Source organism: Rousettus aegyptiacus, unplaced genomic scaffold, assembly GCF_014176215.1.
Source record: "Rousettus aegyptiacus isolate mRouAeg1 unplaced genomic scaffold, mRouAeg1.p scaffold_m13_p_7, whole genome shotgun sequence".
NCBI lineage: Eukaryota > Metazoa > Chordata > Mammalia > Chiroptera > Pteropodidae > Rousettus > Rousettus aegyptiacus.
This window is the reverse complement of record NW_023416310.1, coordinates 57,482,436-57,503,129: the sequence shown is the minus strand read 5'-3', so window position 1 is coordinate 57,503,129 and position 20,694 is coordinate 57,482,436. Positions and strand designations below refer to the sequence as shown.

Here is a 20,694-nt window from a genome sequence, read left to right as displayed (position 1 = left end):
TCCAGTTATTGGCTATTACAAATACAGATGCTATGAACATTCATGAACAAGTCTTCATAAGGACATGTACTTTTTCTCCTATTGGGTAAATAGCTAGCAGTGGAATGGCATATGCTAGGTGTATGTTTAGCATTTTAAGAAATTGCCCAAATGTTTTCAAAGTGGTTGCACCATTTTACATTTCCATCAGATATAGGAGCATGGGTTTGAGGGGCTACACGTGTGGTCTCTTCACCATCATAAGGTGAGGTAATAACAGCAGAGATTGCCCTGCTAAAATGTGCCTAGTGTATTTAGTCACAGAGTCTTCTGAGACTCTAATTAAGGTCATGGTCCATGTGGAGTGTTGGATCACACCCACGTACAAATGCCAGGTAGGAAACGTCCACGTTGGAAATAGGGATGGCCTGAATAAAAGCTGACGCTTGGGATGGAAAGCCGATGGCTGGAGTTTAAACATTCGAAAGGCTACAATTATTAAATCCTGGTAAAAGAGGGAAAGAAATGATGTTTAGGTTTTACTGACTAGGCGATGGTGGTGACAACAGAGGGGGAGGAGTAGGTCTGGTATTTGCCCGTGTGCGGTGCTGTTCCAAAGTCGTAAATGTACCTCATCAGTATGAGGGGCAGCTGTAATCACCAGGTGTAGTCAATAAATTCCAATCTACCAGTGAATCACTTCTAACATACAAACACACACACTCACCACCTCCCTCTACAAATCTCCTCCCAGAATATACGCAATTGCGTAATCTTTCTGACAAAATTCCGCCCGACCCCGGTTTGCGCATGCGTAACACTGTAACTGCCGCTTCTGGGCGTCCGCACTCCCTTCCTTTCACCGGCTCCGCCCAGGCGGCTGCCCGTGACCTGCCTGGGCGCGGGCAACGGAAAGCCGGAAGGGGCAAGACGAGTTCAGTAAGCCATGGGGCTGTTTGGGAAAACCCAGGAGAAGCCGCCCAAAGAACTGGTAAGGGCTATGGCGGCAGCAAAGGAGCGGGTGGATTTGCGTGGGGCGTCCTGGAGTTGGTGAAGCGACTGGACACTTCCCCCCTGACGGGTCAGGTAGGCGCTCGGCCGCCATTTCCGGGGCCTCCCACTCGACCGAGGGGCCGGAGGAAGAGACTGCTGTGGCAAAAGAGAGCCCCGGTACCTCACCCTCCCAGGGTAGCCGAAGGATGGAATAAGAGTTCCTCAGCCTTGGCACCGGGCGTGTAGGCGGCGACGTGGTCCTGGCCCTGGAAACCCCTTCCCTCTGCGTATTGGTACGTCCCACCCGTAACCTGTCCCTGGCGTAGGCCCCGCCCCCTAACGTCGCCTGTGAACTGCTGGCCGACCTGCGCCTGCCCAGAGTGTAGTTCCCGGTCTAGGTGTGGTAAGACCCAGACATCTGCCATCCTTTCTTCACCCATCCTGTTGTATTGAAAAGGAGGCTCTGTTTCCTCTTTCCTCCGCTCTACGGCGTTATGTTGATCCCAGACTCACATTAGTCGTAGCAGGACCTGATTCGAAAGAGTGATATCAAAGAAAACCTGGCTTCGAATTCTGATCTTGTTAACTGAGATAATGTGTAGTGGTTAGGAGTGATCTGCAGAGTCAGTCTACCTAAGTTTGAATCCTGGTTCCCCACAAATCAGCCTTGTGATCTAGGGAAAGTTCGTGTCTCTCAGCCTTAGTCTTGTCTGTCAAGGAATGATAATAATAGCACTTCAGAGTCACTGAACATGAAAAAATGTAGTTTTAGCTAGTAGTGCTAGTTAGGGTTAATGCTTTATAAATTTGATAACTTTGCATCCAAGTTCAGACCAATAGCATCAGTATCACCTGGGAGCTTGTAAGAAAATATAGGCTCTACCCAAGACCTGATGATGAATCGTAATTTGAAATCTGACAAGAACCCTAAAATCCTTTAATAAGTAATCTCACCTATTCAGCTCTAGCAGGCATATTTTGAAATCAGTGTCATGCATCATGAAGTTGCTGGCATATAATGTGTATTAATTTTGATTGTATTTGTTAATCATGGGTCCTAGAACAGTAGGTATTCAGTAAATATTAGTTTTCTCAGGCAATTTACTTAGTTTTACTCCCTGGTAAAATAAAAATTGGCACTTAATGACTGTGTGACATTACTTTGCAAGTGTAGAGTATAACATAAATGCACATTTTGTGGCATGTAAGTATTCTAAGATGCTTGTTATTGTAGAAATGTATTTTTGGTGTTAGTGAAAGATTATTACCAGTGTTTCGCCTTAGCTTTGCCTTTCATAAAATGAAATAAGAGTCTCGGAAAACGGTCTCAATACTATTTAAATTGATCTCTAGTATATGTATTACATATGAACATTTAAGACTTTTAAAATTATAAACATAATTGCTAAGAACATGATGTCAGTATATTGTTCCAGCGAGGTAACCTACCTGGGAAAGTAAATTAACACCAGAAAATCGCAAGGTTGATGCATGAGATTGTATTTTTAAATATACTGCCAGAGGGATATTATAAAGATGAACTAGACAGACAAGGAACTTATAATCTAGCAAGTAAGATAAGCTTTTCAAGAACAAGTCTGGATTGGGTACAACATATATAGTTAGAGGAATTCAGAGGTTGTAGTTATCACCTGCAGACAGAATGATCAGTTTGATTTGGCCCTCCACTATCATGTTTTCCATACGCCTCTTTCCTGTGAATTGGTTCTTGACTATTTAGTGGGATTTTTAGTGTCTATCAGATTATTTTAACTGGTGCTGGAGATACCCTGCCCGAGATTTTCAAGTTCCCCTTCACAGTACTCCAAGCTTCCCGTTCAGTTCTGATTACATACTGTTCAGGTTTGTCATAAGAGTGTCTGTGTTTGCTTTAGGTTCAGCTTCTACCAGGCTCGCTATACCTTTTGATTATGACCAAGGAAAGTGTTTTGTTACCTGCTGCAATTATTTAGCATTGAGTTTTTAATTCCAGAAAGTGACAATAAAGCAGGGATGAGAAATACTTTTTTCTCTTTAAAGCTACTGACACACAGATAATGTATTGAGAGCCATAAATAAATAAGAGACAGTGTCTGGTGTTTTATTTTTAGTTAGCTTTTTTTTTTTTTCCTGAGAAGGAGGAGAAAAATTTAATCTTCAGCTTTATAAAATAAGTAAAAGCAAAAAATGTGCTAATGTTGGCAGAGAGAAAAGAAAAAATTAGAGAAAGGAGAAAATTGACTGAATTCTATAGTCTCAGCTCGGCAACTCTTGAGTTAGGGTAAATATATCGTATGCTTTCCACTCCTGGGGGTTGGAAGATGAGGGCATGTGCGTCCTGGTTCCAGCACAGGATGAACCAGCCGGGTGCAGCCATGCCATAGCATCATAATTGTCATTTAGACCATAAGTCAGGTAACATATCAGGTCAGGCCAGTAAGCTGTATTGTGGGTCGTGTTCCCAAAGCTTTGTTATATTATGCAGCACAGAGTAGGTGCTAAGTAAATATTGAGTGATAAATGAGTATTAGAATAAGATTAAGGCTTAAAGTCAAGGATTCCTAAAATGGGCAGTATTTCAGAGATACTCCAGGGAAACATTAGCTATATAAGAAGCTTTATAGACTCAAGTCTTTGCTCTCATGCATCTCAAACACTTTGATGACATCTTAGTGGTAAAATTTGTTCTATCTTAAAGTGTCCAAGTTAAGAGTAGATTGGGCCTACTGAGGATGAGGGAGCCTTACAATCCATTTGAAAACTAGGACATGAGATTCTGCTGGAAAGAGATTCTTCTCTTGAACTTGAGGTTCTCTTGGAAAGTCGTGCAATTCTTACTTAGGGACTTCACTGATATAGCCCTTGGGTGGAGTAGGCACTTTCCATGGTATCAGAATTCTAGTAATCAAGAATGATTTGGCCCTCCACTCTGACTAACTTATAGCTTAGACTGGGTCATGGCTCATGGTGGGCGGGGGTGGGAGGAGGGGGTTGCTATCAGAAAAGAGAAGAAAATGAGAAGGAAATATTCATAAAACAAATGTTTATTGAGATATTTTGGTGTGCATTGGGTCTGACACCAGGTTTACAAAATAAGACACTGGATGGCAACTTCAAAGAATACCAGGTTTACTGGGGGAGACAGACATGTGAACAAATACTTATATTTTAGGGTGAATAACAGCAATAATATAAGTATGTACAACATCTGTGATGTCACAGTGGCGGGAGTGATTAACTCTTTAGAGCGGGGAAGGGGCTCTGGTCAGGGAGGGTATCTGGGTCTTGTCACAAGAGGCATTAGCCAGATAGATGGATTGACATAGCATTAGGAAAAGGGAGGCATTCCAAGCCAAGTAGACTGCATATGGGAGGTGTAAAATTGTGCAACATAGGTTGGAGGAACCAGAGAAAAGTTCAGAGTGGTTGGAAGAAGAAATACTGTTACATCTAAATGGCATACAGGAGGAGTGGTGGCAGTAGTAATATGTAAAATTGGAGAGGCAGATAGGGGGCAGATTAGCGAAGGCCTGTTCGTCATGCCTACTAAAGATGGGGAACATTGAGAAAAGGGGTTTGAAGCAAGAATTAAAGGGAAGGGACTTGGGTATGGAGGCCAGTGAGTGGCCCAGGTGAGCGATGATGCAAATCTATAAGAATTGAAGTGGCGATAGAGAGGATGAGTTAGAAGTATTTAGGATATATAGTCTGAATTTGCTCATCTACTGGATGTGGGGTGAGAATGCAAAGATGATTATTTGGTTTCTATTTAACCTCATCCCCAGTCAAACCTGAGTGATGATACTGTGAACTGAGATTGAGAGAATTCCAGAGAAGAGCAGATTTGATGGGATGGTGATGGTAGAGAGGAAGAAGCCAAGAGCTCAGTTTTAAACAGTTCAGGAAATCAGGGAAGACATTAGAGAGTGGGTTATCCTGGGAACATATTTTTCTTTTCTACTTTGTCTCCTCAGCAACATTGTAAGCATCTTGAGAGCAAGGGTCATGTGTTTCTTTATTGTCTACTGGGCCAATATAGTATTCAACTCAATAAGAATAAAGTGTTCATCAAATATTGGCTTGATGAACCAGAAGTAGAGATGGTGAGAGAAAATGCTTACACATTTGAAGTATAGCTAGTTTGGGACTCTGCTAACATTTGGGGAAAGAAATATTTTCTCTTGTTCATGTGAAATTGGTCTGTCATCCAGTGCCACCTTTACAGTTATTAAGTTGCTACAGTTCATGCCTCAGTGCTTATAATTATATAAATACTTCACCAAGTATAAACATAAAGTAAAATTTATCATTTTAAGCTGTTAATAGAGATTGAATTTAATTAGTATTTTCCTGAAGATTTAAATTTAGACGATTTAAAAACAACCACTTTCCTTCAGTTAATTGTGAAAAAAATATATTTGTTATATAATCAGTTGAATATATGTGTGTGGGTCTATTTCTAGGCTCTCTTTTTTGATCCATTGATCTATGTGTCTGTTCTTTGGCCATACTACTCCATCTTGAATACTGTAGCTTTACATTAGGTTTTGAAGTTGGACACAGTGGGGAAACCTCCAGCATTTTCTTCACTATTATGATGGCTATTCTAGGTTATTTGCCTTTCCATGTAAACTTTAGAATCGGAATCAGTTTAACCCTATACATATTGTTAGATTTATACCTGCATGCTTATTTTTTGTTTGGTGCTATTGTAAATGCTCTTTTAAATTTCAGATTCCAGTTGTTTATTAGTTATTTTGGGAAGTGGTTAACTTTTGTATATTAACCTTCTATCCTTAGACCTTGCTATATTTGTTTATTAGGTCAGAAGATTTTTGTCATTGATTATTCGCGATAGTTGTTAATTCAATTTGGTAACCTTTTGTTTAGGATTTTTGCATCTGTGTTCATTAAAGATATTGCTCTTTAGTTTTTTTTTTTTCCTTTTACTGTCTATTTAGTATTAGAATAATTCTGGCCTCATAAAATGAGTTAAGAAGTATTCTCTCATATTTTCTCAAAGGTTTTGTAGAGAATTTTTATTTCTTAAATGTTTGGTGTTGTGGTGCAATCAAATTTAAAACCCACGGAGCCAATTGAGATTAATTATGATGAGCCTTTATTAGCCTGCCGGCGACTGACTCTCCCCACTAGAGAATCAGCCCCGAACCTCTAGAAGGAATAGCTTAAAAAGCCCCAAAACCCCCTCTAGCAAGCAAGCAGGTTTACAGAAGCAGAGGCTGGTCATTAACATATCTTAACACAGGATAACTACACCCTTACATTAGCATATCTTTGCACAGAATATCTCCTAGAACTACACCCTGTTTAACATTAAACAATGGAAGCAGAAGTTGGCCATTTGAAAATTTTCCACCCTTAACATTTGGTAGAAATCATCAGCAAAACCATCTGGGCCTGGTACTTTCTTTAATTACTGACTCCGTTGCTTTAGTATAGGCCTATTCAAATAAGCTGTTTCTCCTTGTGTGAATTTTAATAGTCTTTCCAGTAACTGGTGCATTTTGTCTAAATTACCAAATTTGTGAGCATAGGTTTCAGAGTATTCCTTTATTTTTACTCTTTGGGATTAATAGTGATTGACCCCCCTTGCGTTTTTGATAGCAGTAATTTTATCTTCTTTTTTTCTTGGTTATGCTGGCTACAGGCTTCTCAATTTTATTCACCTTTTGAAAGAGCTAGATTTAGGCTTCATTGATTTTCTCTATTATTTTGCTGTTTTCAATTTCATTGATTTCTCTAATTTTTATTTCTGCTTGCTTTTGGCTTAAATTGCTCTTTAGTTTCTTAAGGCAGAATCTTAGATTATTGATTTTAGATCTTCTAATGCTATAAATGAATTTCCTTCTAAGCAATGCTTTTGCTGCACCCTAAACATTTTGAGAAGTCGTATTTTTTAACTTTAATTTAAAATGTTTTTAAATTTCTCATGAGACTTGACCCATGTGTTATTGAGAGGTGTGTTGTTTAATCTTAAGGTATTTGGGGATTTTCCGGCTTTTTGATACTGATTTCTAGCATAATTTTATCATGATGATTTCAGAACATATTTTGTATGATTTCTGTTATACATTGATTAGGGTGTGTGTTATGGCCCAGAAAGTGGTCTGTCTTGAGGAGTGTTCTGTGCAAGCTTGAGAAGTATATGTATTCTGTTATTGGACAGAATATTCTATAAATGTTGATTAGATCTAGTTGATTGACAATACTGTTTAAGTGTGTCCTGTCCTTACTGATTTTCTACCTGTTCTGTCAATTACCTAAAGAGAGGTGTTGACATCTTCAGCTATAATAGTGAGTTTGTTCATTTCCCAGCCCTTTCAGTTCTGTCATTTTTTGCTTCATGTATTTTGATGCTTTGTTATTAGGTACGTGCACATTAAGAATTGTTATGTCTTTTTATTGAATCGTGTATGATTATATAATGTTCCTCTTTAGCTCTTACAAGTTTCCTTGTTGTGAAGTCCGCTTTTTCTTAATATAGCCACCTCTCTCTCCTTCCTTTCCTTTTTTCTTTCTTTACTTCTTTCTTTTTATTGATGTGAAACTCACTTAACATAATATGTACCATTTTACCCTGAACAATTCAGTAGCATTTGGTATATTCGTGACATTGTGTAGCTACCACCTCTCTCTACTTCCAAAACATTTTATCACTCCAAAATAAAACCCCGTATCCTCTAAGCAGTTATAGCTCATTCTCTTCTCCCCCCAGCACCTGGCAACTACTAATCTGCTTTCCTATTCTAGATATTTCTTATAAATGGAATTATACAATATATGGCCTTTTATGTCTGGCTTCTTTCATTTAGTATAAATGTTTTCAAGGTTCATCCATAATGTCGCTAATAACTCTTCTTTTTTATAGCCAAAGGCTATTGCATAGTATGCATATATCACAATTCATTTGTCCATTTATCCAGTGATGAACGTTTGAGTTGTTTCAATCATTTGGCTATTGTGAATAATGCTGCTATGAACATTCATGTACAAGTTATTTGTTTGAGTACCTATTTTCAATTCTTTTAGGTATATACCTAGGAGTAGAATTGTTGGGTCTTATGGTAATTTGATTTTGAATTTTTATAACAGATTATTTGAACCAAACTGACAACGTATGCTGAGGCTCAAGATCTCAAATGCCCAGAGAATAACAGCAAAACACCCATATTTAAAACCAAAATTCTCTTGAAAATTTTATTAACATTTAATAACAATCATTCAACTTTTCCTCAGTCTTTATGAAGTTTTTGTTTTAAAGATGAAGTTTATTTGTAAAGTTTTCATGTAAACCAGTCATGCATGAATAAACTTTTATAATGAACTCTCAAATCTTTTTAAGATCTTTTTTCTTGGGATGACAGACAATAGCAATTACTATGATAGTATTGAGTTTTCTCTTTTATTCCAATAAACTGTTTTCAAGGTTAATGATTATTAGCAAATCTTGATTTTTATTCTGATAAAGCAAGATTGGTACATAATACTTTAAAACGTCTTTTCAATTCCCAATGAACTATTTTATAGTAAAAAATTATTTGATATTAAGTCTTTTAATGCTCATTTTCTAAAAGTAATCTTTAGTCCCAACCAAACTTGGTACTCCAAGATTTTTTTTTTTAATTTTAAATATGTATAATTTTAATCAGCAAGTTCTTCCTTGGCACTGAAACATGTGATTTTCCTTATCCTTAGGCATTTTGAAACATCTAATGTTTACGACCCCCTGAACTGGGTTTCCCTTTTGTTTTTGTTTTTCAGTTTTGGCTTGCTGGGAAGATACGGCCTTCCTGAGGTTTTCAAGAGCAGGATCTTCTCCTTTGTCTTCATTTTCTTCTCCTTCAGTTTATTCTGGTTCAGAAATTTTCTTTTGTTCTTTCTTCTTTGGAGGTTCATGTTCTCTAAGCATATTTTTAGGACAGGCATAACTTAAATGTCCACTTTCCCCACTTAGATTTATCAAAGTGGTTTCATGTTCAGATGAACTCGGCTGCTCTTCCATTGCCAAAGCGATGCTTGCTTTTCTCACTCTACCAAATGACTGTGTTGTTTTTTTGCCCTGATACAGTTTGGTTGCATAGTCTTTATCCATAAAGAAAGTAACCTTCATTATAGTAACCTTTATAACTTTGCCATACTTGGAGACTATCTGGTATAACTCATTGTTGGTCAGGGCAAAGGGCAAGTTGGATGCATACATTATGTTTTACTTAGAGCCAATCTCCACTCATTTCTTCAGGTGGGGAGGCCCAGGAGATCAGAAGAGTTCTGCTCAGTTGGGGCTCAATCCCAATTACTCCTTACTCCTCACAGATAAATTTCTCTCTCTCTCCCTTCTTCTACCTCCTTTTCTTCCTCCCTTTCTCTACTCCTTCCCTCACTCCATTCTCCTCTTCCTCTCCTTCCCTTGTTCTAACATATGTAATGTCATACTATATATGTTCATTACCTAGCTATTTTCAGTTATATTTTGAGAATTAATTCCTTTGGTAGTCCTCACTGTATTGCCCTTTTCTCTTTAGTTAGAATATACTGTTTGTTTGTGGAAATTCTCTAATATACTTAACTAATCTCCTATTGATATACATTTTGGTAATTTCCAGACTTTTGCTACTGCAAACAATGCAACTAGTGCATTTTTACAAAGGTCATTTTATCTTTGTCATTTATGTTGCGGAGAAGGTTAGGAAGAAGAGTCTGAGTCTGGAAACGCTTTTAACTAACATGGATAAGGGAGAGGAGGAAGGCAAGGAATGGCAATGCTAGCATCCCCGACCCCTGTCTCTTCAGCTTTTTATTCTCTTTCACAAAGCTGGCTTTGCAAATCATCATTAGTTACTATCAGGCTAGCAATTACAAACTACAGCCAATTCCCAGATTCAGCCTCAAGGCCACGACCGTGTTTTCAGCTATTTCTTCTCAGGTATCTTTTTCCTGTCCTCGTCCCTCAAGCAAGAAGTCCCAGAATAGGTCAGCTGTGTGCGCCCTCCCTGCAATGTGTCCTTGTGTGCAAGTCCACATCTGCTTCTGATGACCTTGTTGCTCCAAGCACCAGGCATCCCGCCAGGACTGCAGGCGTTTCTCACAACAATCTAATATCTTCTATTGAATATTCACCCATTAAGGAATATAAGCAGTTAAATACTGTAATGATAAACTTTGAAACAACCATTTGTTAGTGACTTTTCTTTCAAGCTCCTGGATTCATTTAAGCAATGAATAAACTAAAAAGGCAAACCGTTAAATAGCTGTAATAGTACAGAGATGTAATAAGATAGTTTTTCATTTCTTTGAATCAGTTTTCTCAATACTTGTCATATAAAACCAAATATAGAAATGCATGTTTGGTAAAATTCACCTGTGAATCTATCCAATCCAGGACTTTATAGTTCGTGGGGAGTTTTTTGATTATGGATTTGAATTTGTTAGTAGTTATTGCTTGGTTCAGATTTTGTTTTCTTCTTCACTCAGTTGTGGGAGATTGTATGTTCCTAGGAATTTATCCCCTGAGGGCTCATATGCTTGCCGAGACCACCCTTTGGGTGTGCCACTCGTGGGGCTAATTAGGTGTTGCTCTGTTGTGGTCTGATGCCAGCCACCAGGTGTGTTGGTTCTGGGGCCCTTTGGGAGGGGCTTCTATGCAACCCAAGGTCAGCTGCAGCCTGTGACTGCCTTGTACCTGGTAGGAGCTACAAAGTTATCTGTGGTTGCTTGCTGCCTGTGCCAGACCTGGAGGCACATAGGAGAGGCCGCTTGGCAAAATGATGCCAGCCGCCAGGTGTGTTGGTTCTGGGGCCCTTTGGGAGGGGCTTCTATGCAATCCAAGGTCAGCTGCAGCCTGTGACTGCCTTGTACCTGGTAGGAGCTACAAAGTTATCTGTGGTTGCTTGCTGCCTGTGCCAGACCTGGAAGCACATGGGAGAGGCCGCTTGGCAAACTGAGTCCAGCCACCACCAGTACTAGGCCTGGGTCAGCTTAGCAAAGAATCTAGGGCACTCCAAGGCCCGAGTCTGCTGGCTGGCTGCCTATTACCCTCAGCAGCTGAGCAAGTCTTAGGCGATACTTGAGTTGAGTGAGGCGAGGTCTCAGGAAGTAGTGTTCCTTACGTTAGAGCAGATTTAGATTTGATGCCAGTGTTGAGCCTGTGGCTATTAGCAAAAGTCAGATCACACTGAGTGAGGGTAGCTGCTGTCTGCCTCAGGCAGCAAACTTCTGAGATTTGGTCAAGAAATACTATAGCTAGGGCTGGGACTGGTTTCCCACCACCTGAATTGCCTCTGGTGGTGCGGGAGCATAGGCCCGTTGATTGCTGCTAAAAGAGCCTTCTGCCAAGAGGGCTTGGTGGAGTTGGTTCCCCGGCTTGGAATATACCTCTGGTAATTCGCCAGCTGGGTGGGCTGGTCCCAGGGAGTCACCGCGGTGGAGCAAGTGGATTTCACCAGACCAGTGCAGATTCACATTTGGCCATGTAGTGGGAGGGCTCAACACAAGCAAGATATAGAGTTTCCATCAAGTTGCATGGAAGGAGGTCTCAACAGGGTTAATGACAGCTGGCCCTCCAGCCCTTGCCCTAAAGTCACACAACTCAGTCTGTGTATTAAGCTGCTGTTTCTCCACTGGAGCCCAGGGTGAGTGCCTGCAAGTGAGTGAGTCTGTGCGTGCACTCTTCAAGGGGACATCTGGGTTTCCAGGAGCCTTCTGCCTTCACCTGGATAGTCATAATCCCCGCTGATTTTTACTGCCAGATTTTGTGGGGATTTCACTTCTCAGCACAGGAACCTGTGGAGTCTAGATGTGGGGCTAGGGCTTTCGTTCCTCAAAGGGGACCTCTGTGGCCAAGATATCCCTCCCAATGCTCAACCGCAACATGCGGGTGTGGGGCCAGCTATTTTGCTTCTCCACCCCTCCTACACGTCTTGCTGTGGCCTCTTAACATCCTTAGTTATAGGAGTCAGTTCATCTGGGCTTCCGATTGTTCTCCATTTTAGCTGTACTTTTAATGTGGGCATGGGAGGCAGCAAAGCACAGTGTTTACTTACCACGCTATCTTGACTGGAACTCAGTTACATTTTCTCTTAATGATATGGATTTTTTAATGCCATTCAGTTCATATATCCATGAATTAAGGCTAAAGGATTCAACAACATCACTTCTATTTATTTTATTATTATTTTTAACCATAAATCTCATAACTATTGTTTATTATTAAGGCGAACCCTGATTCTTATGATGGGCTTATTGGTAGGATTTCTGGTAGTGATCTCTGTCACCAGGGTCTTTTTGGATTTGCAGTGAAGAGGGTCAGCAGGGTCTGGTCATAATGGATGAGGATGTCTTTGATCTCCTTGGTAGCCTATCCACATGTTTTTGGTAATAGTCTACCAGGGTTTTCTAGATGGGCTGGTGGAATGTGTAAATTTGGGCCCTGTTACCACCACTCTTCATGTGGATACAGAGCCAGCTAATTGTTTCTTGCCTGGAAGCAGAAGAGGATCCAGTAGCTTGTATTGCAGCGTGTGGTGGTTGGATCATGTCCAGGGGGCACCTATTCATCTAATGAGGCAGTTGCCCTGTTTGCAGTTTGCCACAGCTATGAGAGTTTCTTGAGTCCCAAGCCTGAACCAAATGCAGAAGACCCTTAGATGGCATGGCTGCGGGCATACACAGGGGATCCTCATTGCAAAGCGCTGCAATCAGAATAAAAGCCGTTTTATGTTTTATTAGACACAAGTGCTGAGAAAAGTTGTTAATATAAATAAGTAGATGGTAATAGAGTTTTGTCACTCAGAAATTCTTTGAACTTCTGTGTCATATGCCAAAAAGCCCGTAGTGCTTTAGCAGTTGATAACTGAAAAATTGGAAAACACTTTATATTTGCATAAGAATTTGATAATCATTAGTCATTCACTACTTTCTTAGCACCTATACTAGTATTTTTCAATTGTCTTTTTGTTTAGTGCTTCAAAGATTTTGCTTGTCAGGGAAATATATCATGGTTAATAATAGAGACATAGATTAGTTGTGAAATGAAAAGGCATTTTTGTTAAAGGGGAGAAGGAAAGGTACCTTCTTATGACAGAGACAGAGCAGTTTTTGAAATAATTATCTGTAGAAGTCAAAAATCTTCTGATACCCTTAAACTCTGTCTATGTACATGCACCTATTGAAAAATCTTTTTGTACCTGCAGGGTACTGAACTCTCTCTGAGGTCTTATATAAAGTGCTTTTTACTGCCTACCTTCAGATAATTATCTTTAATCTATGTAGTATGATTTAAATAGGTGGGAAAAAAAACGACTGGCCTTGAAGGCCTTTTTTTTTTTGAAAATGGCTTTATTGTGTGTCTGCATTAAGTCTGCAATGAATGTAGAATATAGAATTCTTTAAAATTTGGTGAATTAGGAGTGTTGGCTTCTCTTATAATTTCTTTTGTAAAATTTTTCCCAGGTCAACGAATGGTCATTGAAGATAAGAAAGGAAATGAGAGTTGTTGACAGGCAAATAAGAGGTAAATTATCATTCGATGTCTCCTGTTTCTCACTCTCTTTGTGTATTTTGTATTAGTTCATAAACTGCATCTACATATTGTAAGCCATAGTTGATTCTTACATTACTTATAACTATCCTAATTATTTTGGTTTTTAGTCATTAAGAGAGACAAGACATAATGAACTCAAAGAAACTTTGTATGTTGTAAGAACTAAATCTTTCCTCTGGCCTGGAATAAGCTATTGGGGGAGGGGCAGGGGGGGAGCAGAGAGGAGGTCATGTCCATTCATCTCTAATTCTCTAGAGCTCAAGTTAGTGTTAGAAACAAAGCAGGTGCTCACATACTTTGCGGTAGACAGTATAATGGCCTCCCAAAGATGTCTACATCCTAATCTCCAGAATCTGTGAATTGGGACTTTGCAGATGTGGTTAAAGATCTTAAGGTAAAGACATTCTCCTGGGTTATCTGGGTGAGCCCAAGGTAATCACAGAGGTCTTTAAAAAGAGAGGCAGTATGTTGAAGAAAAATGAGAGAAAAGGAGATACGGAGATGTGACCACGGAACCAGATGTTGGCTTTGAAGATGGAGGCCATGAGCCAAAGAAGGCAGCTGACCTTTAGAAGCTAAAAAAGACACAGAAATGGATTCTTCTATGAAGCCTCCAGAAGAAACACCCTTTCTAACACCTTGATTTTAGACTTCTAATCATCAGAATTGTAAAAGAATAAATTTGTGTTGTTTTAAGTCATTAAAAATAGAGAACTGAAGAAATCTCTTCCTATTTATAAAGAATTGATTTTATGGAATTAAAATTAAACCACGCATAAGTAAGGAATGCGATTTCATTTTCACCATTCCAATTATCTATCTTAGCATGGCTGTAAGTTGAGAAAAACATATAAGTAAAGTAGATAGTTATTGAGTACCACTTAAAATTAAGGTGACTTTCAAGGTGATAATGTTTACAGCTTTTATAGTTTTTAACTTTCATGATTGGAGAAAAATTAGTACCATAAAGATATCCTGATGTGACTTCTTTAAAAAAAATAATTGGAGAGGGGAATTCCATTCCTAGCCATGACGGAGCAATGGTTTTGGACTTGCACTTCAATTGTAAATAAAGAAGAAACTAAAGTCTGTGAAACATTTGTTTTCAAACAGACAACTGGCAATGCAGGATTTTAGTCACCAAGAGAAGGGAAACAGAGCTCTAATATGTCCCTGATTTTCTGCCTGGAGAAACTTTATGGATCATAGTACATGGATTCTAAGTAGAGCATGAGGTCTCACTGAGTTGAAAAAACAGAGATCAGGGTTCACGGAGGTTGCAGTGGCAGGAATTTGTGGCGTCTAGAGTATCAAAGAGAAGGGAATTTCCCAGAGAAAGAGCTCCAAACGTTTGCATGGGGTCCTATTGAGTCTTTAGCTGAATACTAAGCTCTTCGTACTAAAAGTGAGATTTCAAGAATTTGGGCAGATATAATTACTGAGTTCAGAACAACTACAAAGAAGCTATAAGCAAAACAATTCCCAGAGAATAAAGAATTGAGAGAAGGTAGAGTTCCACTCCCACACAGGAAAGAGACTTTGTTGAATATCTGGGACATTGATTAGAGACCCTAGGAGGGTCAGGCCTTAATATTAAGAATAAAATAGCCCTAGATTAAAGGTTGCTATAAGCTCACACCAACAAAGCTTAAAAACAAGTCTTGAAAGCTGATTGCAGGCAACTTAACTCCCTGCCAAAATAAAGCTGAATACTCTTAAAAGAAGGCCAAAAAAATTTAGACACCCAACAATGAAACAGTCAGAGTATCCAACATCCAATGAAAATTACCAGGCAGAAGCAGGAACACGTGATCCAAAGTCAGGAGAAAAATCAGACAATATAAAAAGAAACAGATGATTGAATAAACAGACAAGGATTTTAAACCATTATTATAAATATGTTGAAGAATTTAAAGGAAAATATGACATAATAAGGAGATAAAAAACAGAATGGACCTTCGAGAGAGAGATTTGAAATAAAGTAAAATAAAATGAAAATTTTACTGGATGAGTTTAACAAGCAAATTAAGACACTGCAGAAAACAAGATTAGTGAAACTGAAGATAGTAATACCAGCTATGAAAAGCTATAGTACAGAGAGAAAAAAAATATTTTTTAAATGAAGCTGTGGAACAGTATCAAGTGGTCTAGTCGTAATTCGAGTTTTAGGAGAGGCATAAGGAAAGGATCTGGTAAAAAGAAAGCTGATGAAAACTGCAAACTGACAGATAAAAGGAATTCAAAAAATTTCAAATACAATCACACAAAGAAAACCATAACAAGGTATATCATAAATTGCTGAAAGTTAACAAATAAAGGAATAAAACAGTCTAATAAAAAAAGACATTAAATTCAGAAAACAATAAGAATGATTAAAAATTTTTTATCAGAAACATTGCAAACCAGAACATCTTTAAATGATGAAAAACTACACATTATCCTAGAATTCTATATCCAATGAAAATAGTATTCTAAGGTACAGGTGAAATCGACATATTTTCATACAAAAGCCAAGAAAAGTTATTGCCAGTGGATCTACAGTAAAAGAAATGTTAAAGGAAGTTGTAAGCTTAGGGAAAGCCATACCAATACAAATTTGGATCTACCCAGAGGAATGAAGCATGCTGGAAATAATAAGTATAGAATTAGAAATCATTTGTTTCTCTTTTTAAAATTTCTTTAGAAATGTTAATATTTTACTATTGACTATAATAAAAAATAATGTGGGGCTTTTAACATATGTAGAAGTAAACTTTATGATAGTAATAGCACAATTGATTTGTGTTGTCTTTAGAAACCTCATAAATTCATCCACAGCTCTCTTGTTAAATGATCTTCAAACCCTATTATTTCTCATTCTTAACAATTTATTAGTTAACTAACTAAAATTGTATCAGAAAAAGATTATGGGTTTTAGAGTCAATACTGAGTTTACACTGTGTATTTGCTGTCAGTCACCTATCCATAGTAAAATTTTTTAATTTCATAGAATTTCTGTGACGGTTAAATTTGTGAATGTATGTAGTGTTTAGGACAGTACCTGCCATACAGTAGAGAGTTTACTACATTCATGGTGATTAAAAAAAAAAAAAAAAAAAGAGTACTTTAAATAAAATAAGACTTTGAGGTAATATAATTGCTTTAAATGTTACTTCATCTGAGTATGATAGAAACACTTTTAAGGTCTTTCATTTGGTTTTATATTAGCCGTCAAGGTGAACGGATTTTTAAAAACATTAATGCAAAAAGAGTACCTGCCAGCCTATGATCTTACAAAGTCAGGATATTGGTTACCCTTGTAGGGGGCATGGTGAACTAAGGGGACATAAGGCGACCTTATGAAATGTTGACAATATTTTCTTTCTTAATCAGGCTCCTCGTTACATGGGTGTACTTAATTTGTGAAAATCTATAGATCTATAGTTTTGTGTAATTTTCTGTAAGTATGATATACTTCAATAAAAAGTTTAAAGTGAAAAATAGTAGTAACATCAATAAAGCAAACTTTAACTACAGGTAGTCGTCATGTTCTGGAAGACTCATCATAGTTCACATTTTTTAGCTTTCAGTCAGTTATTTAGAACACTCATGATAGGCAATATTGGAATAAATTTAGATCATTCATTTTGTCTCTCTCAGATGAAAGTAATTAGCTTGGGTTCTCCTCCTCCCTGCCCCCCAGCTATATTGATGCAGAAAATATAAATAAGAAAGTTTAAATCATGCTGAAATCCTACCACTCAGAGATAACTACCACAAATATTTTGGTATTTATCCTTCCAGGCATATATCTGTCTGTACTTGTAGTTACACAGAATACTTGTTTACAAATGGATCATATTATTCTTGCTGTTGCTTTATTTATTATTATAGTAAAGGATACATATATACAATTGACCATTTTAACCATTTTTAAGTATACAGCTCAGTGACATTAAATCTATTCACACTGCTGTGTAACCATCACCAGGATTTATCTCCAGAACTTTTCCTTCATCCCATAATGAGATACTGTACCATTAAATAATAACTCTCTATTTCCCTTCCACTACATTTCCAGGTAATCACTGTTCTACTTTCTCTTTCTATGTATGATTTAACTATTCTAGATACCTTATATAAGTGGAATTGAACAATATTTTTCCCTTTGTGTCTGTTTTTTTGTTTGTTTTTAATTTTGAAAATTCACCCATGTCATAGCATGTATCAGAATTTTCTTTTTAAGACTGGAGAATATATCATTGTATGTATATGCCTCATTTTGTTTATTCATCTATCAGTGGACATGTGGGTAGCTTTCACCTTTTGGGTACTGTGAATATGCTATTATGAATATGATTGTACAAATATCTTTTTGAGTCCCTACTTTAAATTGTTTTGTGTATATAGCCAGAAGTGTAATTTCTGGGTGAAATGGTAATACTGTAGTTAAATTTTGAGGAACCACCATAGTGTTTTCCACAGGGCTACTCCATTTAACATTTCTAACATTAAGGACTAAGATTCAAAGCAACCACATATACAGGAGAATATAGAAGGCCACTCACTACGCATGCCCAGGGAAAGATGCAGACTCTGAAAAGACCTGAGAAGACTTTATGTTTACTCCTCAGGCTGATCCTCAGCACAGACACCCTACAACAATAAAATCCAAAACCAACAAACCCTGGGGATGTGGGAGAATTTGATTTCCAGAGTTACCATGTTATAAGATTCAAATGTCCATTTTCAACAACAAAAAAAAATCACAAGGCATACAATGAAACAGGAAAGTATCACATTCAACAGAAAATTTTCCTGAGAAACACTAAATGACAAATTTTCTAAACAAAGAATTTAAAACAATTGTGTTAAAGATGTGCAAAGAGGTAAAGTAAGATGTGGACAAAATCAAGAAAATTGTGTATGAGAAAATGGAAATATCAATTTAAAAAAATAGACATGAAAAGAAACCAGAAAGAAATTTTGCAGCTGAAAAGAACAATAATTGAAATGAAAAACTTAACAGTAGTTACTCAAAAGCAGTTTTGAGCACGCAGAAGAATCAATGAACTTGAAAATAATCCAATTGAAAAAAAATCAGATCTGAGAACAAAAGGAAAAAAATGCAAAGCGAACAGAGCCAAAGGGACCTGTAGGACACCCTTAAGAAGACCAGCATACACAACGTATGAGTCCCAAAAGGAAAGTAGAGAGAGTAAGGGGCAGAGAGATTATTTCAAGAAATAATGACAATTTTCCAAATTTCAAGAAGGACATGAATATCATCCAAGAAGCTCCACACCCATGTAGGATAAACTCAAAGAGACCCATGCCAAGGCAGTCTAATCAAACTATAGAAAGACAGACTATTTAAAGCAGCAAGAAAGAAATGATTTATCACATACAAGGAATCTTTGATAAGATTTTTTAGCAGATTTCTCATCAGAAATTTTGTGGGCTAGAAGGCAGTGGTTTGATATATTCAAATGCTGAAAGAAGAAACCTATCAACTTAGAATCCTTTTCCAGCAAAATGAAGTAGATATTAAGACATTACTAGATAAAGAAAAATTGTGGAAGTTTGTTACTACTAGACCTGCCTGGCAAGAAATGCTAAAGGGTGTCTTTCAGCCTGAAATGAAAGGACAACAGACAATAACTTGAAGCTATATGGAAAAAGAAATATCTCTGTTAAAGGTAAATACATGGGCAATTAGAAAAACTAGCGTTGTCCTAACTTTGGTTTGTAACTCCTTTTTTTAGTTTACACATGATTTAGGGGACTTATACCTAAAAAAATTATTAGGTAATGTTTTCGAACACACAGTTTATAAAGATGTACTTTTGTGAAATTAGAAAATGAATGGGGGTGGGGACAGAGTTGTATAGAAGTTTTTGTATGCTATTGAGGTTAAGCTCATATAATTCAAATTAGTGTCATAACTAGGATATTACATGCAATCCCATGGCAACCACAAAGAAAATAGTTATAGATTATATACAAAAGAAAATGAGAAGAGACTTGAAAATTTTTCACTACAAAAAAGAAACCAGAGAACACAAAAGAAGACATTAATGTAGGATATGAAGGCAAAAAACCTATAAGGCCTACAGAAAAAAAAATGACAGAATAGCAGAAGTAAGTTCTTCCTTATCAGTAATGACTATAAGTGGATTAAACTATCCAATTAAAAGATAATACATTTTTTTAAAGGCCTAAAGTCTTAGAAGAGACTCTTTAGATCCAATGATACAAATAGGTAGAAAATGAAAGGATGAAAAAAGATATTGAATGGAAATAGTAACCAAAATAATAGAGGTTGCTATACTAATATAAGATAATAAGGTAAATCTTCATAGCAAAAAGGGTTTATAAGAATCAAGGACATTATATATTAATAATTTCGATAGAAGAGGATACCAGTTATACACATGCATCTCATAACATTGTCAAAATATATGTGGCAAACATTGATAGCATTTAAGGAAGAAACAGTTCTACAGCAATGTTTGCAGATTTTTAATAACTCACTCAAAAGTAAATATAATAAAAGTTAAATAAGGAAGTAGAAGACTCTTAACAGCACCGTAAGTCAACCATATCTAATAGACATATTGAGAATTCTCTACCCCAAACAACAAAGTACACATTATTCTTAAATGCACGTGGAACATCCTCCAGGACCATAAGGTGTCTTCTGACACAACGAGGATTGTTTAGAAATCAGTAACAGAAAGAACACTGGAAATTTTACAAATATGTGGAAATGAAAGAACACACTCTTTTAAAAAAAATGAGTCAAAGAAATCATAAGGGAAATCTGAACATAGAGATGAGTGAAAACCACAACACAGTATTTCAAATTTTATGGAATGCAACATAAACAGTGCTCAGGTAGAAATTATAGCTGTAAAACCTCATTGAAAAAGAAGAAAGATCTCAGCTATTGTAAATTGTGCTGCCATGAACATAGGAATGCAAAGATCTTTATGAATTATTGTTTTAGTTTCCTTTGAATAAATACCTAGAAGCACAATTACTGAGTCAAAAAGCATATCCATTTTTAATTTTTTGCAGAACCTTCAGGCTTTTCCATAGTGGCTGTACCAATTTGGAATCACATCAACAGTGTATGAGGGTTCCCTTTTCTCCACATCCTTGCCAAGACTTGTTCCTTGATT

General features: G+C 37.3%; 1 protein-coding gene and 1 pseudogene across 4 annotated transcripts in view; one reads left to right on the top strand and one right to left on the bottom strand.

Moving 5' to 3' along the window:
• LOC107505996 (charged multivesicular body protein 3) overlaps positions 1 to 20,694 on the top strand; it is a 93,838-nt gene that overhangs the window by 43,105 nt on the left and 30,039 nt on the right. The window contains exons 1-2 of one of the 4 annotated variants that reach the window (XM_036224105.1): positions 775 to 1,065; positions 13,441 to 13,501. In XM_036224105.1, coding sequence (XP_036079998.1) covers positions 790 to 1,065; positions 13,441 to 13,501 — 337 coding nt within the window. In that variant the 5' untranslated portion in view covers positions 775 to 789. Of the gene's footprint in view, positions 1 to 774; positions 1,266 to 13,440; positions 13,502 to 20,694 lie in introns of those variants that run through there. The other 3 variants (XM_036224106.1, XM_036224107.1, XM_036224108.1) reach the window with 3 other exon arrangements.
• LOC118605243 lies at positions 8,639 to 9,193 on the bottom strand (annotated as a pseudogene).